The 22,263-nt window shown below is 42.3% G+C and overlaps 1 protein-coding gene across 5 annotated transcripts in view; it reads right to left on the bottom strand.

Moving 5' to 3' along the window:
• Positions 1-22,263, bottom strand: part of DPP6 (dipeptidyl peptidase like 6) — a 783,790-nt gene that overhangs the window by 474,040 nt on the left and 287,487 nt on the right. For 2 of the 5 annotated variants that reach the window (XM_065582727.1, XM_042859189.2), the window contains exon 2: positions 21,561-21,647. The exons of the other annotated variants lie outside the window; for them this stretch is intronic. In XM_065582727.1, coding sequence (XP_065438799.1) covers positions 21,561-21,590 — 30 coding nt within the window. In that variant the 5' untranslated portion in view covers positions 21,591-21,647. The remainder of the gene's footprint in view (positions 1-21,560; positions 21,648-22,263) is intronic. 5 annotated transcript variants of the gene reach the window in all.

The following is a 22,263-nucleotide window of genomic DNA, read 5'->3' as shown; positions in this document are numbered from 1 at the left end:
CATTGCCAACCTCTTGCTGCCTCATTATCATCTGCCTACTCACTGTCTCCCCTTGCTCCTCCCAAGCTTCCATTCCGACCGTGCCCTTTCTACCTTCCCCCAAATTTCTTTGAATACATTTGCATCTCCCTCGTCTTATGTCCCAGTCGCCTTGCTTCCCTTTCTTCAATCCCTTCCCCAGTAAACTCTCTTGGACACCACTAAAGCTGCGAGCCTGTACTAGATCCAGGTATATAATAAGCCTACTGCACTGTCCGTTCAGCTTGTAAGCTCCTGGGGCAGCGGCAGGGGCAGTGTCTCACATGTAATTACTGGGCAGTGCAGAACCCACTGTCAGCTCTCAGTAAGCCATAGCCCTACATGCCTCAACAGCTTTAAAGCTGTGTCCGTTTTTATCTAGAAAGACATAATTGTCAAACATTTTAAAAATGTATTTATCATTCAATATCATACAGGTAGTGTTGCTAACAGACTCTCCTTTCCCTATAGGCATCTACTGCCACCTATTTCCTGTTAAGCAATTTCTACCTTTTAACATTTATTTTTCTTATTTTTTATTTTTTCCCATTGCCTTATTTCCCAAATCATCATATTTTTTCTTAATTTTATATTTGGCTTTAATTTCATCCCTCCTGTATTTTCCTTTCATACAATATCTGTCCATACAATAGCTATCTTTTTAATTTATCCATTCCAGGACATTTTTATCTCGTCTTCTTTCTCTTAAATATATAATAATAGTGAATAACATTTAGCTCTTATATAGTGCTCTTCATCAGTAGATCTCAAAGTCCTTTACAAAGAAAACCAGTGTCTTTATCCCCATTTTACAGATGGGAAAACTGAGGCACAGTCTGGTCCTGAAGTTTTTTTGCTGTAAGATGGCTACCTTTACATCTGTTATTGTGTGGCCAGGGAGGTTGAAGTGTTCCTCCCTTCCTTTCCTTACAGCAAAAAAACTTCAGGACCAGACTCCAAAGAGAAACTGCTGAGCTCCAGTTCATTTACAAATTTGACACCATCAGATCAGGATTAAACAAAGACTGTGAATGGCTAGCCAACTACAAAAGCAGTTTCTCCTCCCTTGGTGTTCACACCTCAACAGCTAGCAGAGGACCTCACCCTCCCTGATTGAACTAAACTCGTTATCTCCAGAGTGATTCTTGCCTGCATATGTATACCTGCCTCTGGAAATTTCCATTACATGCATCTGACAAAGTGGGTATTCATCCATGAAAGCTTATGCTCCAATACATCTGTTAGTCTTAAAGGTGCCACAGGAGACTCTGTTGCTTTTTAAAGTATATCATGTAAGCTGTCATTGGTAAAGTTATGATTTGCTGAATATGATTATCCTATTTGTATGCATGTATCATTTTTATATCTGAAGTTCTGAATATTGACTATGTACCAGTATGTCAAATGTGTTTGCTCCTGGGGTAACACCCACCAGGTAGTTTTCAGCCAGTCTAGCCAGCACATTGTGGCCCATTAACAAACACAATGGGCCATAGATAAAGTTTATCCGCGCCCGGTGAGCCTTTCTATGGTTGCCTTAGCCAGAGTATGGGTAATGGCTGCTCTTATGACACATCAGAGCATACAAGGGCATATGACTTGCTCATGTGACCGTGGACTCCATTTTGTGCCAATAATTTTCCATAAACTAAGAATGAGAGCAGTCCCTCCACGTGGGAGAAGCATCTCCATTTTGCCTCTTTACTGCTCTGATCTCTACTTACACTAAAAGGAGCATTCCGACCAATGGACTGAGGACCTTTCCAATCTTTTGTAAGTTAAGTTACCAGAGATTTTACAAGCCAGCAGTTTATTCCATCATTGCTTCAAAAAAGTTTTGCAATGAGTGTATGTATTTGATTTCCTTAACCATTTTAATTCTCTCCTCTTTCTTTTCTCTTATAAATAAACCTTTAGATATTAGATACTAAAGGACTGGCATCAGCATGATTATTGGGTAAGATCTGAGTTGTATATTGACCTGGCAATGTGGCTGATCTCTTGTGATGAGAAGAACCCTTTGTGTGATGAAATTAGTTTTAAACAACCAGTGATCATTAAGTCTAGTGTCTGGGTGGTGAAACCCGGGCTGAGATATCTAAGGAGACTGAATTTTTGACTTCTTCTTAACCAGAATGGTGAGACAGAAGTTTACTTGTGTTACTGGCTTGGTATATCTTATGGAAGAATAACCACCAGTTTGGGGTAGGTCTGAGCAGTCTGTCCTGAATCTGATATTCTCAGCTTTGACTAACTGAGGCATGATAACAGGAGTCAAAATTCCACCCACCCAGCGGACCCTGCTTCCCTCTCCCCCAGCCATACACAGGAAGTGGGAATATGGTGCACAAGTGCAAAAAAGTAAATTAGGGAGGATGAATTATATTCCCTCTATTCCCTTGTGCCAGCTTGCAGGATTGGCCACTGTCTGTCCTGTAATCAGTACATGATTAGACTGTAACTATATTTTCAACCCAATGTTCGGGACTTCAGCCACACAACTCATGAATGAGAATCATGTGGCTAAATCTCAGTGAACCATGTGGAAAGACATATCTGGGCAACTAATATCCTCCACTGTCCACACCAAGCCCCCAGTCACTAGCTCCTTGAGGTGCTGATTCCAGTTACATGCTCTAACACCCTGTGTCCGACGTTCAGTGTCAAAATCTAAGACCAAAACCAGACATGGTCTTTGTCAGGTTCTTACAGTCTGGCCAACTCAAGCATTTGAAAATCATAAGTCAGGCCTAAAAATCATGAGATTGTCTTAAAAATACTTGAGATTTTATATATAAATTTTGGTCCTTTTTATTTGCCCTCTGATTTCTGAGCCTTTAGGTTGCACTTGCTTCATGTTTGCCGTTTTCTTGGGTATCATGAACTTTTTTTTTTTTTTTAATTCCCATGCATTTCTCTATTCCAGCATCAGGGGTTTTCAGAAATACACCAAAAATCACAAGACTCACAATAAAATCTCCACAGTTGGCACCACCGTTCTTAGTGATATTGTAAAAAACTCATTCTGGTGTTTGGCATAACACACTCCAAAGCCACAAGATGAGAAATTTGACAACAGAAATACTTGTTTAGCCAAATCTATACACAGAGCTGCAAGTGTCAACTTGCTGGCTGAATGAAAGCACCATAACAGCGAGTTCAGGACAAGAATATTTTAAGAGCTACTTTTTGTTTTTGCTGCTTCATTTCCAGTACATTGAGATGCTCAACCTTTTATGGATTAGTGAAGTACTTCAGTTAAATACAATGAGCCAAAGTCATTTCAGTGCATTTACACTGCACATTGTATCCTCTGCTATACTCCTGCAACCCTACTGAGAGCAGTGGGGCTGCACGTGTCTATCTGAAAGCAGACTTTAGCCCATTGTTTACAGCAGACCTAAGATTATTCTCTGTGCCCACTTTAATGTGTGGAAAATCAGCCACAGGATAGCCGTTTTGCTTCTGCTGACTGATTGCGTGACACTGCCAGTACAGTGTACCCTTTTCATTGGGACATAGGGACGTGCCATCAAGAAGACACTCCTCCGCCACAGGGAAGTCAAACTGGCAGTATTGATACCATAAATCTCTCTCTGTAATACCACTGGACTATGCTCTACTAGCGCATACATTTAAAAACAAACAATAGTAAAAAAAAAACCAAATATATCAGAATTATTAACATACTACCATAAGTAACTTGCTAAGGATTTCCTACTCCACCCGGGATTACTGTAGTTGACGGTGGAAAAAAGGGAGCAACTGTTGGAGGAGAGCACCTCCAGTGCAATGTGTCACAAAGAGTGGTGAAAGATGTAGAAAAATTTATATTTATACATTTGACTGCAAAGCTGTGTCTGGTGCACAGTGTTTATAGATGAACTGCTGTGGTGCCTAACCCTATCCCCTGCAGCCACCTCTGTATGCAATGCCCCACTGAAAGACCTGCTGAAGTCAAATTTCAAACGCTAGCTTGACTTTTCCTGAAATATTAGCTGTGGAGACATAAATTTATCCTGACTGTATTACTTATGTGAGATAGAGTTAAACCGAGTTCTACTTTACATATCGGCCCAGTTCTGCCCCAAGCAGTGGCTTAGGGGCTACTCTAACTTCCATTCTCTGACAATGGCTGATAAGGGACCATCTGCCAGCTAAGCACAGCCAGAGTACATTGAGCTTTAGTGACACCCCTAATATCAGGCATCAGCTATACTAGCCCTGTAAAAAGTTCACAGCTCCCACATGCCATAGGAATTCTCATCTATCCAGAGCAGCTATTTTCTAATCCCTCAGGTGATATAAAGAGGCCAGAAGTAAGCAAGCAGCTGACCCATGAACTTCAACAAATAAATAAACCCTGTTCTATCCTGAGGTATTTTTGTTATTGTTTTTTAAGCTCTGTTTGACCATTACAAAATTGGGGCATTAATGACCAAAGAAAAATTAGGAGTCCAGCACGAGTGCCCAAGCTAAATGTATCTTGGAAATTAGTATTATTACTCTGATGTTATAAGCCATGTGGATTTGTGGAATATAAATCCTCTTCTATTTACACATAGTTGGTCAAAGAAAGAACCCAGTCCTTATTCCTCTAAGGAAGGGCCACAGGACTGTACCTCTCTGACCCTTCTATTACAATCTCATCTATAAAACTTCCCCTTTACAGATATTCAATCTTTTCCCCTATGCCAATTACATTTACCAGCTGATAAGTGATGTAATTACTAACCGATTTTTCAAAAGTTTGACTTACTAATCTTCCTGGTACATCACAAATGTTGCAAACCTAGTACTTTTTGTGATACTGACATGCATTCAGCTATAGCTCAGAGTTATGTCCATAATTCCCCAAATCAGTTTGGCAATGAGACCAGCAATTTTCATCCTCCACCAATCTCTCAGGCAGAACAGCACAACAACCAAATGGGCTGGGTGACAGACTGACAATATCTTGTAATGCCCTGAGTAAACTTTATGGAATTAAGATAAACTCTCAGAATTAAGTTAAACCTTATTAAATTAGGCTCAATACCTGTGGGGTACATTGTATTAAGAATGCAGTTGTATATGTGTTGTGGCATTGTATGTACCTTCTCTAGTAGGGAGGGGAGGGATACTAACAAACTTCCTCATCATCGGCCTTTGAAGCCATCCCCGCTGGAGAGATACGCATATACTAGCTCTGACAGGATTCTCCAGAGACCAACAAACAAAGAAGAGACTTTTGGATAAATAGCCTCAGTTTAAACTAACGCAGAGCCTTCTTCCTGATCCAGCAAACGCACCTCTGGTCCAAACACAGACCAGCAAGGGTGGGGTTTTGAAAGGCTTTTCCTGACAAAGCCCATATTAGAGTTGGGATGAATACTGGTAAACTTAGACGTTAGCATGCGTTCAGGTTCTTTTGTTGTTTTTAATGTTTTCCCTATAATGCTTTTTACCTTAAGAAAAAAATAGGCTTGCATAGAAAGATCTGTGTGGTAACTTATTGCCAATCTCTGAAGAGAAAGCAAGCAGATCTGTTTAGACAGACTGTCCTTGGTGGAGAATACACAGTGAAGGCCTAGGACTGTTCAGGCTGGACATACCCTGCTCAGAAGGCAGTGAGATGCAGGTCTCCACCCATCAAGGCAATGACTGGGGAGCTGGAAGCCAAGAGTGGGAGCCCGTTGAATGCTAAAGGGAAACACAGGTGCAGTTGCCCTAAACTGTGACAGGCTGTACCTTTATCCTCTAGACAATAGGCACATGCCAACAAAAGGCAACACTTCCCAATAATTTTCATTGTTAAAAATATTTCTGAACATATTGGCCATTGAAAAACTGTGTGTTTGGATTAAAACTGGTATAGGAGGAATGTTTTCCTACATTTTTAAAAGTTACCAGAGATTTGGGATGCCTCAAGTGTTGGGTGTCCAGCTTGAGACCCCCTAAAGCTGATATCTAAAATGTAGAAGGACAGTCCAGTGGTGGGGTGCTAACCAGAAATCTGAGTTCAATTCCTGGCTCTGACACGGGCTTCCTGTGTGACCTTGGTAAAGTTTCTGAGGGTACGTCTATACTTACCTCCGAGTTCGGCGGTAAGCAATCGATCTTCTGGGATCGATTTACCACGTCTTGTCTAGACGCGATAAATCGATCCCGGAAGTGCTCACCGTTGATGCCGGTACTCCTGCTCCACGAGAGGAGTACGCGGAGTCGACGTGGGAGCCTGCCTGCCGCGTGTGGACCCGCGGTAAGTACCTTGTAGTTTGAACTAAGGTACTTCGCCTTCAGCTACGTTATTCACGTAGCTGAAGTTGCGTATCTTAGTTCGAACTGGGGGGTTAGTGTGGACCAGCCCTTAGTCTTTCTGAGCCTCAGCATCCCTGCTGTGGAACAGGGATAACAACACTTCCTTACCGCATAGGAGTATTGAGAGGTGCTGATAAAACAGTAAGAAAGTGCTGAGCACCTGCCCTCTCATCCTCAGGCCCCCTTCAAGTGTTTATAGTTGGGCCTACAAAAACTGAGGGTCCCCAAATTATTAGTCACTTTTAGGACCAGCTTAGAGTAGCTCAACTGAGCTCAGTGAAACCACTAAAATGTATAGGTGGTCTGAATGCATAATATGCAATAGACGAAATTCATCCCTCATGCAAGAATGTCCCACTCGTCAGATGTCAGTGAAGTCACACCCATTTACACCAGGTTTGAATTTGGCCTTACAGTTCTCAGACTGATTTTCCATGCATACAGCAGCTCTAGGTCTCATATCTGGTAGCATTTTGTTTTTAACAAAACGGTTTCAGTTGTTCTACCTAGGAATTCTCAAGTCTTTTCCTGAAGTCTTTTTTGTTATTTGTAAAGCATTTTTACGGCAGGTTTTTAATATCTCTTGTTGTATGACTTTAATTCGTGGTAGAACATTTTGCACCCGATGTGATGCCTTGCAGTTTTCTGCTTTTGTACGTATGTCCTTTCTAGGCATAGATTGTTATGAATGTTAATGGGCTTCAAGCCATGGAATTATTTACATCGCAGTTCACAGTTGCTTAAGCTTTGAGCAATTTTGAGGCCACTTAGAAGTAAATTAGCCCTCTACCACAGCAAACACAGTTGTATTAAATAAGTATCAACAGGACAGATTTTAAGAGCATGCACAGCAAACTACTTTTTTTTGTATGAGGAAAATAACCTTGCATTATAATTAACCAATGTTGAAGTCTAAAAACACAGTTCTAGAGGGTTTTTTTGTTTGTTTGTTTTTAAGAAAAGTAAATGAGGTGATTTTGAAAAATAACAGACTTGGAGAACGCAGTCATCTTTATCCCCAGGAAGCAGTAGTACAAGCGTCCCCTATTCCATCCCTCCATCTGAATTTGAGTAACAAACTGTATGGGTGATATCTAAGCCCAGTCAGTATCAATGTTTATTGGGGCTTTGGGTTTTTTTTGGCTGAAACTTCCCAGGAGGCTCCTAATTCAGACAGTGTTTTGTGCAATGTTGGCCATCATCCCATTAGCGACACAACCAACCCATGTCACAGCCATCTAATACTAACAACTATTGGTCATTACTGAGCTGCGTCATTCTGAGATGACTGTTTAGAGGCAAAACGCTACTTCCACTATTACCATAACCACCTATACTCTGCTAGATGTATGATACTGCCTAGACCGGAGCGGGAGGTAAGAAGAGGGATATAATGAACTACGTCCCCAGGCCTTAACTGGTTTGGATGCTAACCCTTTGAGTTCCTCCTCCCATCCTTCTAAAAATGCTAGCTTTGTCACTGAAGGTACAGCTACACCGCACACTCCTTTCGGTGGTGTGTGGAGTGCAAACACTACTCGTCCCCATTAGCATGGGTGTAAATAGCAGTGTAGACAGTGAGGTACTGCGGAGGTGAGTAGAGTTAAGGTACACCTGCACCTTGTGGGTATGCACCCTACACAGCTCTCTACACATCCAAGCAGTGCCTCCCCTACAGCTACTCTGCTAGTCTTAGCAGTGTAGCATCCTACTGCTGGAGTCTTTCCTCCACCCTGTCAGAGCCTTTCACTGACATGTAGCTACACACCACAGTGTGGACCCAGCATGCTTTTCACTGTGACATGTAGCTACACATACTTTACATGCCACCACACGTGTGACGTGGACACGTAGCCTCAGAGTCCAGGTCTACAGATTCAGGCTTGCGCTACGTGCTAAAGCAGCTATGTAGTCATTTCCCACCCACGTTCCTGGGCTTCACAGCCCGAGCCCGAATGTCCACACAGCTATTCTTAGCGCCACAGCGCAAACCCTAGTCTGCGGACCCGGGCTCTGAGACTCGCTGCTGCAGGTTTCTGCTGGCCATTTAGACATACCAAGGGAGGGTCCCAGAGTTCAGGCTGCAGCCAGAGCTGGAATGTCTACACCACAATTAAACAGCTGCACAGCCGGAGCCCCACGAGCACGAGTCCGCTGGCACTGGCCAGCCGCAGGTGTCTAACTGCAGTGTAAACATACCCTAGTCGCCATAGCAAGTTTTCAGCTAGGTGGTGTCTTGTGCACTGCTACCATCATGGACTGCTTGCATTTAGAGGACAAGAGTTGGGGGTATGTGCATGGATGTGCTCAGGAGAGGGGAGAGGAGGTATGTGCATAGAAGTGGGTGTAAGATACTGATGTTCCCCAGGGAAATATATTTCTTTGTGCTGTTTACTAGAGAAGCAGAAGTGCTGGTGGGCTCCGTCTATTACTACATTTTGATAGTGGTGGCCCAATGATCAAGTTAGTGGATGGATACTTAGTTAGGTAGCTCCCTCTTCCTCCCCTGAAGCATTTAATCCCCTGAAATACCTCGCATGAGTCACTGTTAGAAACAACATTGGGCCCAATAGAATATTAGTTTATGGCATTCCAATTTGGCGATTCCTATGTTAATACAACAATTTAGATAGGCGAGGGCCACAAACCCCAACGGAGGCTGTTTTGTTAAAAGGATTTTTTTTTTCTGTGTGAAGAGTGCGAGTGCTGTTTTGCAAACGGTGGGTTTCACACCACTGCATTTCAGAAAACAAGGGCAAAACATTTCAAACTCGGGGGGCTAAAGTTAGGCTCCTACAGCCAACTTTAGTCTTCCAAATAAAAGGGAGCTGATTTTCACAGCTGCTGAGCAACCAACTTCAAGTAACATTGGCCAAACCACTCAACATCTCAGTGCCCATTTCCTCACCTGTAGAACAGCATACCTTAGTATAGAAGCACTGGGAGACTAAACTTCTTTCACTTTTTAAAGATCCTCTGATGGGATAACGCTATATAAATGCAATGTTTTATAATTACATTCAGCATCCTATAAGGTGTTGAAAGGTTCTCTGCTAAGCCCCAGTCATGACTGCTGGTGTTTGCAGGAGGGAGTGCAGAGAGAGAAGGGCACATTATTAAAATGGCATAGGCTCCTTTCCACTGTCTCAAGTTGGGGACCTAAAAATTGAGGCATCCAAAATCACTAGTTACTTTTGAAAATTGAGAGCTTAGTGTCCGAGTCTGCTTGGAGCCGCAGAAAAACACCAGCGGTGTCCAGAACATTAGGCTCCATCCCCACTTAAAACCATTTTGATTGAGCATCAAGCTTAATGGCAGATGATATAAAAGGAAGATAATTTCATAGCCCCAGCATTCTCCTCTAATGAAACCTGCAGTTTCCTATATGCCTCTCCATCATGTAGTTCTGTTTATAAATCCTTGTGGTAGCAAGCTGTGCAAAATTATCTGGGTCATATAATCCAGTAGCTGTTCAGTACTTACATTAATGTATTGATTCCAAACAAAATGGAACAGAAACATGAACAAAAGAATATCAGGCTTAAAGTACTGATGCGGTTAGATGGGAGGCTTTGTAAGCATTTTAGAGATTAGTGATGTAATAAATTAGTAGTTCCTTTAAAGCTCAGGATCTGGCTAAGGAAACTAAATCATAAAACTGGATCATTAGCCTTTGGCAAATTGCCTCAGTTTCTGGTAGAGCAACCCTGCTACAAGTCAAGAAATTGTATGAACTGTTAAAAAAAAACACCACCAAAAAAGGGGAGTGCATAATTTCACCCCATTCATTGTCATCAGTTGAACAAGGCCTGAAAACAGCATAAAAAGTAGATTTGTTGTTCTGCCAGCTAAGATCATTGAAGGGCAAATGAGGATCCCTGTAACTTTTACAGAAAAATATCACATAAAATCATTATGATCATCTTGATTTGGAACTTGAAATGCTTTCCAACCCTCTTAAATAAATGCCATGAGTGCATTCAAAACCATAGAGGGCAACTTCTAAGCCCAGGTTTGGTCCCCCTTAGCTTGGGCTGGGTTAGAGAACTGATGATGATGACTTCTGTATTACTTATTAAATGCAGTTTGCTATATACTTAAATTGCCATGGGCTTGACAGTGCCATGAAGGCACAGCGCTGACAAGGTTATGGTACAAAGCTGCACCACCCCAGATACACATGGGAGAAAGATTGTGGCTACAGAAGCGCAACCCCTCTCTGTGCTCCCTGCTATGCAAGGGGAATGGGTAGACGGCACATGTAGAGAGCAGTCCCTGCACTCCATCAAAAGCAGGGTCTGCAATTCTCCCTGACATCTTGAGCAAGGAGCTCAGAATATAGGGGCAGGGGAAAGACTTTCAACCCTCCCTGTGCACCCATGTGAATGCCAGGAACAATATAGCCCAATGCTAGGAAAGCTGGAGCAGAGGTAGATAGCACTGTTGTGCCTTGCTCAGATTAGAGTTCTCCTTGTTTTCTTGCCATCATGTCTCTCTTATGTAACCAATTTACATTTGCCAGAATTCTTCTTCTGCCTCAGAGTGGAGAGCGATCCGATTGTACCCAGTCTAGCGAGGGTGCATATACTGAGCATGGGAATAGCAGCCAGGAGATTTTTATCTCTCTGTTGTGAAATGTGACTTGTAGATCTTTACTGTTTAATCTTACCTGAATGTCAAGTGTTGGTACTCTGCACTGAGTGGAATATTTTGACTGAGGTGTCGTAGAGTATCCATACAAATGGATGAAAAGTAACATGGGGTAAAGGGAACAGCACACTTTCCAAACATATGCCACATTTTTACAGTAGGTTCACAATCTCTATACGGAGCCAAAAACTTGGAGTCTGATGTTCCATTTAATCCTTTCATCTCTAATGGCTGTTCCCATGTTGAAAGTAAGTTGAATTATGGGAGAAGAGGAACGGGTAGTAAGGAACCAACAGCAGAGGTATATGGAGAGCTTCTCAAATGTATGCTTTTGGCCTGAGAAAACTAGGAGACTGGTAAAGGAAAGGCTGGAAGCAAGAGATGTTTGGAAGCAAGGTAGATAACAAATAGAAAGAGGATGGATGGTCTTGTGAAAATCAGGAGATGGGGCTCAATTCCTGACTCTGCCACAAATGTCCTGATGACCTTGGGCAAGTCACTTAACCCATGTGCCCATGGTCTCTCATGGAAGAGAGGGACATTGTGTAGCCCAGGAGGAGCCCAGTTTCAGATGAACTTTTCAGAAGTGGTTTTGGCCAGGGCCCCATTTGGTTCTCGTTGCAAAACCAAAAAGGAGGCAAATCTCTGAGTTTCATTATGACAGATTCACACAGTTCTACTCCCAGCTTAACAGTGAACGCAGCAGAATGTGAACCAATATAGGTAAGGATAGCAAAACAATCATTTTTTTCATTTAGCCATTTACTGTGCTCTATGTCCCATACAGTTCAGACCCCAGGAGCATGATGTTATAATCACAGCTGTGCACTTTCATTATAAGCTCATTTTCTAGGCCTTATAACTAAGGCTGCAATTCTGTCACGGAGGTCGCGGAAATCACAGATTCTGCGACTTTCCACAATCTCCATGACTTTCACAGCTGCAGTGGCTGCTGCAGCTGACCCCAGGGCCGCCAGAGTAGCCTACGGCCCTATCGCCAGCCGCACCGGCAGCTGCTGGAGCAGCCCCAGGGCTAGCCGCTCAGGTGGTCCTCGGGGCCAGCCTGCACTGGCCGCTGCTTGGGTGACCCCAGGCAGCTGGCCCTGGGGAGCCCCCGAGCAGCGGTCCTGGGAGCGGCCCCAGGGAGTGCCCAAGCAGCGGTCCTGGGAGTGGCCCCTCAGCAACAGCCACTACGGCTGGCTCTGGGGCAGCCCCTGAGCAGCCGACCCGGGGAGGCTGGACCAGGGGAGTGCCCAAACAGCAGTCGTGGGGTGGTCCTGGGGAGAGCCTGAGCAGTGCTCCCCGGGGCCTCGGAGCAGCGGGTGGCTGGGGGCAGTCAGCCCCCGTGGCCAGTGCAGAGTCTAGTCGTCGACCCTCGGGGGCCCCCAGAGCAGCGGTGTCCTGGGGCCCCAGGAGCTGTTAAGTTTTCGTCAGGGGTATTTATATAGTAAAAGTGATGGACAGGTTACGAGCCATTAATTTTTGTTTATAGCCCATGATCTGCCCATGACTTCTACTAAAAATACCCGTGACTAAATCTTAGCCTTACTTATAAGTTGCTGAACAAATTTCCATTTGGACTAAAGCCTCTCAGCCTACAAGCTATGGTACAGGTGGATGTTAGAGATTTGAATGTGAAAAAATGTGAGTGGCCGGTCAAATAATCGCCCAATAGTCACCATTAAAAAGTCAGCTTCTACTCTCAGTCACCACACAGGTATCTGAGATACCACAATCTTCTCCACTGCTCAGAGTAAGAGATAACATTATGGCATATTATATATCAGCCACCCTTTTTTTCTTTTCTTCTCTTTTCCCCTGTTCTCTCCATCAAAACCTCATCCCTCTTCAACTACAGTTACCAGTCACAATCAGTGAGTTCAAAACTATAATAAAGCCCATATGGGACAATTCATCATTTATCTGTGGTGCTATGCACATTCATAAAAATGGCCTTGCTTGCATAGCTGGAAAGCTCATACTGAAATTTCTGAGTGATGAAAACTACCTTTCAAGCTGAAGTGCTTGTGCAGGTCATCCAAGTTCAAGGATCAGTTCATTAGTCAGAAAAAACACAAGGCTTGTTTTAGAGAAATTCTGCCTGTTTTGTCAGGGCAGATGATTTTTCTAAATTCATTTTTGTAGGGAATAGGCCTTTAAGAAAATCATTAATTCCATTCTGAATGCAATGAATGGTGGGCGGAGAAAAGAGAAGGTAATATCTCTGCTGAGTCCTCTGAAAAAGTTATGGATTTTTTAAAGATAAAATCCAAACTATTATAGGCCAATTTTATCCATTTCTGTTTATTTTTACAAGCATCTCAAAAGGAATGTAATCTATTTAATATACAAGCAGAATGATTAAAAAGACTAATTAGTAGCTAGCTTGTCTCTTTGAAACTGTCTGTACACCTCTACTCTAATATTATGATATAAAATGGTAGGGTGCCTTATTTACAGCTTTGGAAAATCCATCGCATTGATATTAAATAGACATAGGCCTGAACTGTAACCCTCAATCTCTGAATAGAGATATACATTTTGCTAGTAGGACCTATAGTCTAGTTCAGAGGTTCCCAAACTTTTCTAATTGAGTACCCCCTTCCAGATCTACTAGCTGGCCATGTACCCTTATCCTTCTCATCACTGACACTTTGAGTGTTCTACTGAACACTACCTGTCTTTCGCCATCTGTCCATATTTCACTGTTAAGTACAGATCTAGTTATAGTGCGAGGTATACAACCAAAAAAACCCCCACCACCAAACCCCCTAAATTCTGAGCTCAAATAGACTGGACAGTTGCTGGGCAACTGAACCCGCGCTGTACAGTGATTGGAGGGGAGGGCTCTGTACATCAACGTCTCTGTGTAGCTGTGGTCTCATTGTTATACAAAATGTGGTAGTCAATTCGCTTCAAGATGTACCAAATTTCCACAGAGTTTTAATCGTCTGAGTAGCTGATTATGAAAGTGCAATAAATAAAACAATTAATCAATAAAATCCACCATTACACAATTGCACAATTTCTCCCATGTACCCCCTCCCCCGAGATGTCTTGCGTACTCACAGGAGCACATGTACCACAGTTGGGAACCCCTGGTTTAGTTGACAGTCCATTCCATGACTGCTGAATCCAGGACAGGACTTAGGGAGGCCCTGTAAGATCTTAGTTTGGTAGGCAGAGTGCCAGCAAGAACTACAGGGTATATCTGTATCCAGCAGCTCCAAGAAAGAATCGCCTTTATATTTGTCACAACAGAGTTGTATATCTTGACTATTATGAGAGGGGGGAAAATGGGGCCTGGCTCTAAAATAGGCCAGCTGAGGGAATTATTGGACACTTGATAATTTAGATCATGCAAAATTATGCTCTGCAGGAACATCAGGCCAACCTGATTTCTTCAGCACCACAGAGCTATGTGCTCCTATCCCAGTTTTAAGTAAAGTAAAGGGAAAGTATGGCTGTGTAGTGCATCCAGTTGTGCAGGTAGTAACAGGCCTAATTGTTGTAGCAATCAGAGGGGGGCCTATCTAGACATGGGGACTTGTTATTATGGAAGTCTTTGCCTATGTGTAGCACCTCCTCACAAGGGAGAGAGGTTCAATTAAATCTTCTGAATGAGTTTTTAGAAGTTTGGCAGAAGTAGCTTATCTAAGGAGGACTGTATTTGAAAGTGAGACTTAAGACCTCAGAGGGATGTGTTTGCATAAAAGGTAGTAATTCCTTCAAAAATTATACTATTATCATTCACGGTTACCTTCCGAATTCCTTAGGACAGGTGATAGCCCTCGGCTCTGAAGGGCCAGCTATGAGATTAGCTGAAAAATTACTTGGTCTGTCAGAAAGATCAGGCACACTTCCCCATATAGCTGTTCAATGTTTTATTCATGTGGGTAAAATATTTAATTCCAAGCAAAGTCTTTTACATTTTATCTGGCTTCTGGCTCTACTGTGATTTGCCTTCCACATCCAAGGTCCAGGGATCACTGCCTCTCTGCACCCTCAGAAGTGCAAGTCATCCCCAAAAGAGGCAATGAAAAGACAGGGCATGGAGGCACAGAGTAAGTGTCTCCCCCCATGTCCAAGGTCACACTGGAAGTCTGTAGCAGAGCTGGGGAATAGAACCCAGGTCTCCTAACAGCTAGTCTGGTGTCTTAAGTACATCACTTCTTCATACTAAGCAAGTCCCCTTGTCACTTACTCTCCCTTTAAGTATGAGATGTCTGGAAATCTTCAATTTACAATGAATGTTAAATTCTCTTGTGAGAGAATGTTTCAAATTAGTTAATCACTTTCATGAAACTTCAGTGCATTTATCTTCTATTATTTGTCTGGTCTTTCATAAGGCAGTGTTCTTACTTGTATTTCTTATTCTTGTTTTATCCTGATTACTCTATACTATCTCTCGGTATATTAACAATCAGCTCTATCTGAGCCATTAAGATGGGCCATTAACTTTTTCTTTCTCTACCTTTCTTAACTATATTTCCTGTATGTTCAGAATTTCTTTATTCAGAGTCCCTGGAATTACCACTCACTAATATTTGAGTACTAACCATTTGAGTATACTTAATTCATCCTTAAAATTAACAGTTATTTTATCAGCTGGTTATGTGTTTGTTACTAAGGCCTGGTCCACACTAACCCCCCACTTCGGACTAAGGTACGCAAATTCAGCTATGTTAATAACGTAGCTGAATTCGAAGTACCTTAGTCCGAACTTACCGCGGGTCCAGACGCGGCAGGCAGGCTCCCCCGTCGATGCTGCGTACTCCTCTCGCCGAGCTGGAGTACCGGCGTCGATGGCAAGCACTTCCGGGATCGATCCGGGATCGATTTATCGTGTCTAGACAAGACGCGATAAATCGATCCCAGAAGATCGATCGCTTACATCCGGACCAGGAAGTAAGTATAGACGTACCCTTATATAAGTTTGGCTGTTTGCATCTCAGTTACATCAGTTGGTTTCTTATATATGTCTCATGTGTGCATTATATATATACCATTTAATATGTGTGTGCATATTTATAGAATACATACACACATATAATGATTTTACTTCAGCTGATTTATTGGTATAGCAGTCATTCTCTTGAATTTTTCTTCTGACTACCCCTTAAGAGTGATTTTTAAATGACTTTTTATCAGCAATATCTCATTAATGGCGGATTTCTGAAAATTGTTTAAACTTCTGATCTGAGAAAAGAAAACAGGAGCTCAAGAGATGTGCAAAAGTATCATCTTCATGTATCAGTGAGTCATTTATTGGCTACAAGTGTGATCTCAGTGAGGTATTAGCTACAGTAGCTGTTTCTATTTTCCTCCCTGTTACTGTGGTTGTTAACAGCCTTTTCAAGATTCCATGTGGGCCCCATATGTGTGGTAGGAGGTTTGCAGAAACCAGTCTCTTTTAGCCTATGAATTGCTTCCATTGTTACTATGGCACACAGGAGTTTCTCTGAGTTTGAGAACCCACAATTTCACAGCGAACTCCAGGCAAAAGAGTCAAGTTTCATCTTATTACGCAGAAGTAATAGCATGAATTTTGCATGGTTTGGGTGCAAAACTGAAAATCATCCATATTTGCACCAAAATCAGAAGAGTAGTCATATTGACTAAAGTAGAACTGCTTCCATGAACAAGTGTTGTTGTAGCCATTTCAGCCCCAGAATATTAAGAGAAACAAGGTGGATGAGGTAACATCTTTTATTAGACCAACTTCTTCTTCAGGTTTGGGAAACTAACTCAGGGTACATCTACACTACAGGGGGGAGTCGATTTAAGATACGCAAATTCAGCTACGTGAATAGCGTAGCTGAATTCGACGTATCGCAGCCGACTTACCCCGCTGTGAGGACGGCGGCAAAATCGACTTCTGCGGCTTTCTGTCGGCGGCGCTTACTCCCACCTCCGCTGGTGGAGTAAGAGCGCCGATTCGGGGATCGATTTCTACCCGCCGATTCAGGCGGGTAGTGTAGACCTAGCCTCAGAGTGAGACCTAAGAAGAGCTTTATGTAAGCTCAAAAGATTGTCTCTCTCACTAACAGAAGTTGGTCCAATAGAACTGGGGTTCTCAATCTTTCCAAACTAATGTACCCCTTTTCAGGAGTCTGATTTGTCTTGCATACCTCAAGTTTCACCTCACTTAAAAAATACTTGCTTACAAAATCAGACATATAAATACAAAAAAGTGTCACAGCACATTATTACTGAACAATTGCTGACTTTCTCATTTTTACAATATAATTATAAAAGAAATCAAATGGAATATAAATATTGTACTTACATTTCAGTGTATAGTATATAGAGCAGTATAAACAAGTCATTGCCTGTATGAAATTTTAGTTTGTACTGACTTTGCTAGTGCTTTTTATGTAGCCTGCTGAAAACTTGGCAAATATCTAGATGAGTTGATGTACCCCCTGCAAGACCTCTGTGTACCCCCAAGGGTACACATACCCCTGGTTGAGAACCACTGGAATAGAAGATATTACCTCACCTACTTTGTCTCTCTGCATGAACAAGGACAGCAGAATTTAACCCTACTCAGTTCTAGAACTTGGGAAAACAACAATAAAGGGGAACCAAGTGATCATGCAGAGGTATTTAAAGGCGGGATAATATTGAGTTCGAGTGGTAAAAGAAAGTATAAAAAGTAGTAATGGGATGGAATTGAGCAAATACAAATATAAGCTGAATAGAAGCAAAAGTGTTAATAAAGGGCAAGATCAATTAGGCTGCAGAACAGTCTCCCAGTGAAACAAGAAACAATCCTTCACTACATGAGTATATTCACAGCACAACTGGACAAGGCTGCATGGCAGTCGGATCTAAATGATCTTTTTTTTTGTTTGTTTTTTACATGGAGATATTTCATCTCCTAGAACTGGAAGGGACCTTGAAAGATCATTGAGTCCAGCCCCCTGCCTTCACTAGCAGGAGCAAGTACTGATTTTTACCCCAGATCCTTCAGTGGCCCTCTCAAGGTTTGAACCCACAACCCTGGGTTTAGCAGGCCAATGCTCAAACCACTGAGCTATCCCTCCCCCATCTTTTCTATCTCTAGTTCTCTTTAAGTCTAGGAATGCTTGTTGTTTCTGGAGAAGGAGAAAAAAGATTGCTACAAAATGTACAATAAATCCACTAAGATCTTAAGCAGTAACTTTGTTAATTACGGGAGGTCACAACTGTAATTATTCTACATTGTTTATTTTATTGTTGGTGCCTCATTTTCTAGTAGGTCAGCTCCTAATTCAATTGAGCCAACTTCCACCCATCATTCATTTACTTTTTTACATTCATGTACTTTAATGCCGAAGACTTGTTAGCAACCCTTTTTGCTCAAATGAGCTTTTAGATTTGTATATGTCCACAAATATGACAATATATAATATTTTCTTCCCCACATCCTTACAGTTAAAGTTCAGTTTTCAACGACTATTGGTTAATGTTTCTGATTCTATTTATTCTTTTTCAGTTTACTCATAATTTCCTTTGTCCCATGTTCTTCAGTCTCGCATAACTTAGTGTTTGCCAGCCAAGTCCCCCAGAGATGGTCATGTATTGTTTCTGAATCTCTTATATTGTTGCACACAATCACAACAATAATCTCCTAAATATGAGCGTCTTCTGCCTGAATGATGCACCTCAGAATGTTTCCCATTTAGGTTTGTCACCATGCATTGGCACTGTCCAATAGTGCAGACATTGCTGCACTGACTGGCTAACTATTTCTTCTACCAGTCAAGTTTCTGCTGCTGTCTTTCAGGACCTTCATCCATGTCTCTAATACTTAGTTTGCCTCTAGGGCATGGTCTACACTGCAGCTAGGAGATGTGATTCCCAGAGCGAGTAGATAGACTCGCGCTAGCTCTGCTTGAGCTAGTGAGCTAAAAATAGCAGTGTGGACATTGCAGTATGGCTCAGATTAGCCACTGACCCCCTGGGTCCGAGCTTAGGTGGTTAATCCATGCTACCATCTGTGTCACAACATCCACACTGCTCTTTTTAATGTGTTAGCTCAGCTTGAGATAGCACAAGTCTGTCTACCTGCTCTGGGAATCACACCTCCAAGCAGCAGTGCAGACATCCCTAGGCATGAACCTGCTCTGATCATCTCCACAACCCTCTCCAGTCCCAGTGACCTGCTCAGGGATACCCCTTGCACAGGAGCTTAGTGAAGGGCACAGCTGAACTCTGCAGTGCTGGCCCTGCTCAGCAGAGGCTCTGGAGCTGCAGCCTGACAGGGCCAAAGCACTGCCCTTGGCTGCCCAGCAGTTGGTTTCCAGGGACACAATGGTTGTTGCTGCCCAAAGGTGGCCGAGAAGGGAGCTGCATCCCCAGGCCCAGAGTGCCTGGAGGGATGGGGTGGACTGAAACCCCCAGCCCGGGGAGCTGCTGTCCAATCAACACCCTCACAGAGACTCCTGGCCAGGCTCCCGAGGCTGTGGAGCAGACCCTCTTGTTCTACACAAAAATACTGGTTATTAGAAAGAGGGGAGCATTCAAGGGACATGAATTCCCCGAGGGGGAACACAGCAATAAAAAGGTTGGGAACCTCTGCCCTACCGGGCTTATTTACGGTCACAGTTAGTCAGGTGTGGGGCAGATCCAAAGCCCACAGACATCAGTGGAAAGAGTCCCATTCACGTCAACAGGTTCTAGATCAGGTTCTCTGTGGGCTCATAGATTTTTCCATATATCTTGTGGAACAAATTCCTCCCTGAATTACACCCCTGTTCTATTCCACTGATCACAATGTGGCCCTGTGGTCTTTTCCCATGAATAAACACATTAAGAACATAAGAACGGCCATACTGGGTCAGATCAAAGGTCCATCTAGCCCAGTATCCTGTCTTCCGACAGTGGCCAATGCCAGGTGCTTCAGAGGGAATGAAAAGAACAGGTAATCATCAAATGATCTATCCCCTGTCACGCATTCCCAGCTTTACTCATGAATTACTCTTCTCTCATTACCACTGTACTATTCCATGGTATTGTCTAAGAGCTCTCAGGCACACAGTGCATTTTGGGTTTGTTACCCCCATGTGTTCAAAAATTTAATTCAGCACACCCAGAGGGGCTGAAAGGCCGGACACGTAAATGAGTTGTTTGCAGGGATAGAAGGAGTCAAGGCAGATAATGTAGGAAAGAAGCCAGGATTGTCAGAGACATACACAATAAGGAGAAAGAGGATGTTATGAAGATAGTGGAAGGAGACTCAAACATATGGATAATTGGGATAGGAAACAGTGCAATCTAATATTCTGGGAGTTAAGAGACTTGGGTTACAATCCTAGCTCTACCATAGCTCTGCCATAGATTGTCCTCATGACCCTAGATAATGTACTTAACCACGACTTCCCCATTTGTGAAAGGGGGGAAATAATTAATAATCCTTCCCAATCTCACAAGGGTTCGGTGGGGGTTTAGATGATGCATGAACACGTTGAGATGCTTGGGTGAAAAGCACAATAGATGCTAAAATACAGAATTCTCGGTACCCATATAGAAATTTCCATCTTGACTATGCTCAACAAATACTAACTAATTACACAAGTGAAACATATTATTGTTATAATTATTCTAAGCTTCAGAAAAGTATCCACACTTTCAAACACTTATCTCAACTCAGCCGAACCCTTTGAAGTCTGTTCAACATTAATATTTTCCTGCTGAACTACCTGGGCCTTCAAAGAATCCATGAACTCAGGAGGGTCGGGAGGGAATGACTATGTCCAATGCCTCCCCAACCTTTCAGCATTCACCTTCTGCACCAGATTTAAACAAATTACTGCTGCAAGACCCAGGATAGCTCAAGAGTTTTTTAAGTTTCACAACTTGAAATTCTAATGTCTCTCCTCTGTACTTACACTGTATCTGCATTTCAAATTGCATTTACCAAGCACTTGCAGTTCTTCAGAACAGGTTATTAATTGGACACAGAATTTTGCAGTGTTTCTGCATTTGAATTCTTGCATAATGTAGAAGATATGAAATTTGACTGACCCAGTGGCTCTCACTGCTTTATTATCTTTCATAGCAATAGCAGATTTACACAGTATTATTTCTTTAGAAGGCTCATTAGTTAGCATGCCAATAAAAAAATGATTGAGATTGCCTGCCATCTTCTATAGTAAATACTTTCCCATTTGTTCTGTCTCATTTTCTTTGCACACATTCTTTAAAAAGTACCTGTAGAGTCTCTACTGCTGTCTAAAAATAGGACCTTCTTTGTTGTACAGTTTGATCTGTTAAATTATGTTGTATTCTAAAAAGTGGATCTGTTAAAGTAGCATTGTGGTGTTTCATACCGTCCCTCGGGGCCTGATCTCAAGCTTGCTGAAATCAATGAGAGTCTTTCCATAAAGGTCAATGGGTTTTGGATCATGCTTCAATGAGTTCCATATCAAACTTCTTTAGCTTACATGTCAAAATATGATTTTCTCATCGCTGCAAACTCAGTCTGAGATCTGAAAATCAGGCGATGCTCTACCTGCCTCTGAAATCACTGCCAGTAATAAAAATTCTGCCATCAGTAAATAATAACAAACTAGAATGGAGACAACAATTGTGTGTGTTCTACATACGTTATAATATAATGCAGCATCATCGTCCATAGCTACATTGGCTCTGCAGGTTTAAGGGTAGTGTAGACTTTTTCTTGTCAGTAAAGTCTGCAGATGAGAGATACAAATAGTAGTTACTAAGGCTAGTTGAAAATGTTCCAATTAAACTTTTTTTGACAGAAAATTGGGTTAATTGATTGAATTAACGGAATTGAAATTTTTTTTCACAAAAAGTGTCTTTCTGCAAACAATTTTTGATTTTTCATTGAAAAAATGAAATTCTAAATACCAAAATATTTCAGTCAAAACCCAGAAAGTTTAGATTTGGAAATGCTGCTGTGGTGCCTCATGGGAGCTACAGTTCAGTTGCCTCATGTCCCGTTCTACTCTAGGGGCTGGGGTACATCTCCCATGAGGCACAATGGACAGGATCTCCCATGATGCACTGCCTTGTATCTTCAATCGGAGAGACTGTGGTACACCATGGAAGATGTAGTCTGACCAGGAAGCCTGGCTCACAGAAGAGAATGGGGGCATGAAGCACCTGAATGACAATTCCAAACAGTCCCCGTGGCAATACTTCCAAATCAAAATACTTTGGATTTTGGCCCAAGTTTTCAGTATTTGAATTTCTTCTGAAAAAAATCAAAATTTTCCAACAATATAACCCAATTTTTTGACCATCTCGATTAGATACGAATAAAATGGTGACACTTTTAAACAG

This window comes from Chrysemys picta, chromosome 2, assembly GCF_011386835.1.
Source record: "Chrysemys picta bellii isolate R12L10 chromosome 2, ASM1138683v2, whole genome shotgun sequence".
In the NCBI taxonomy this organism is placed as follows: domain Eukaryota; kingdom Metazoa; phylum Chordata; order Testudines; family Emydidae; genus Chrysemys; species Chrysemys picta.
This window is presented reverse-complemented; position numbering and strand designations above follow the sequence as displayed.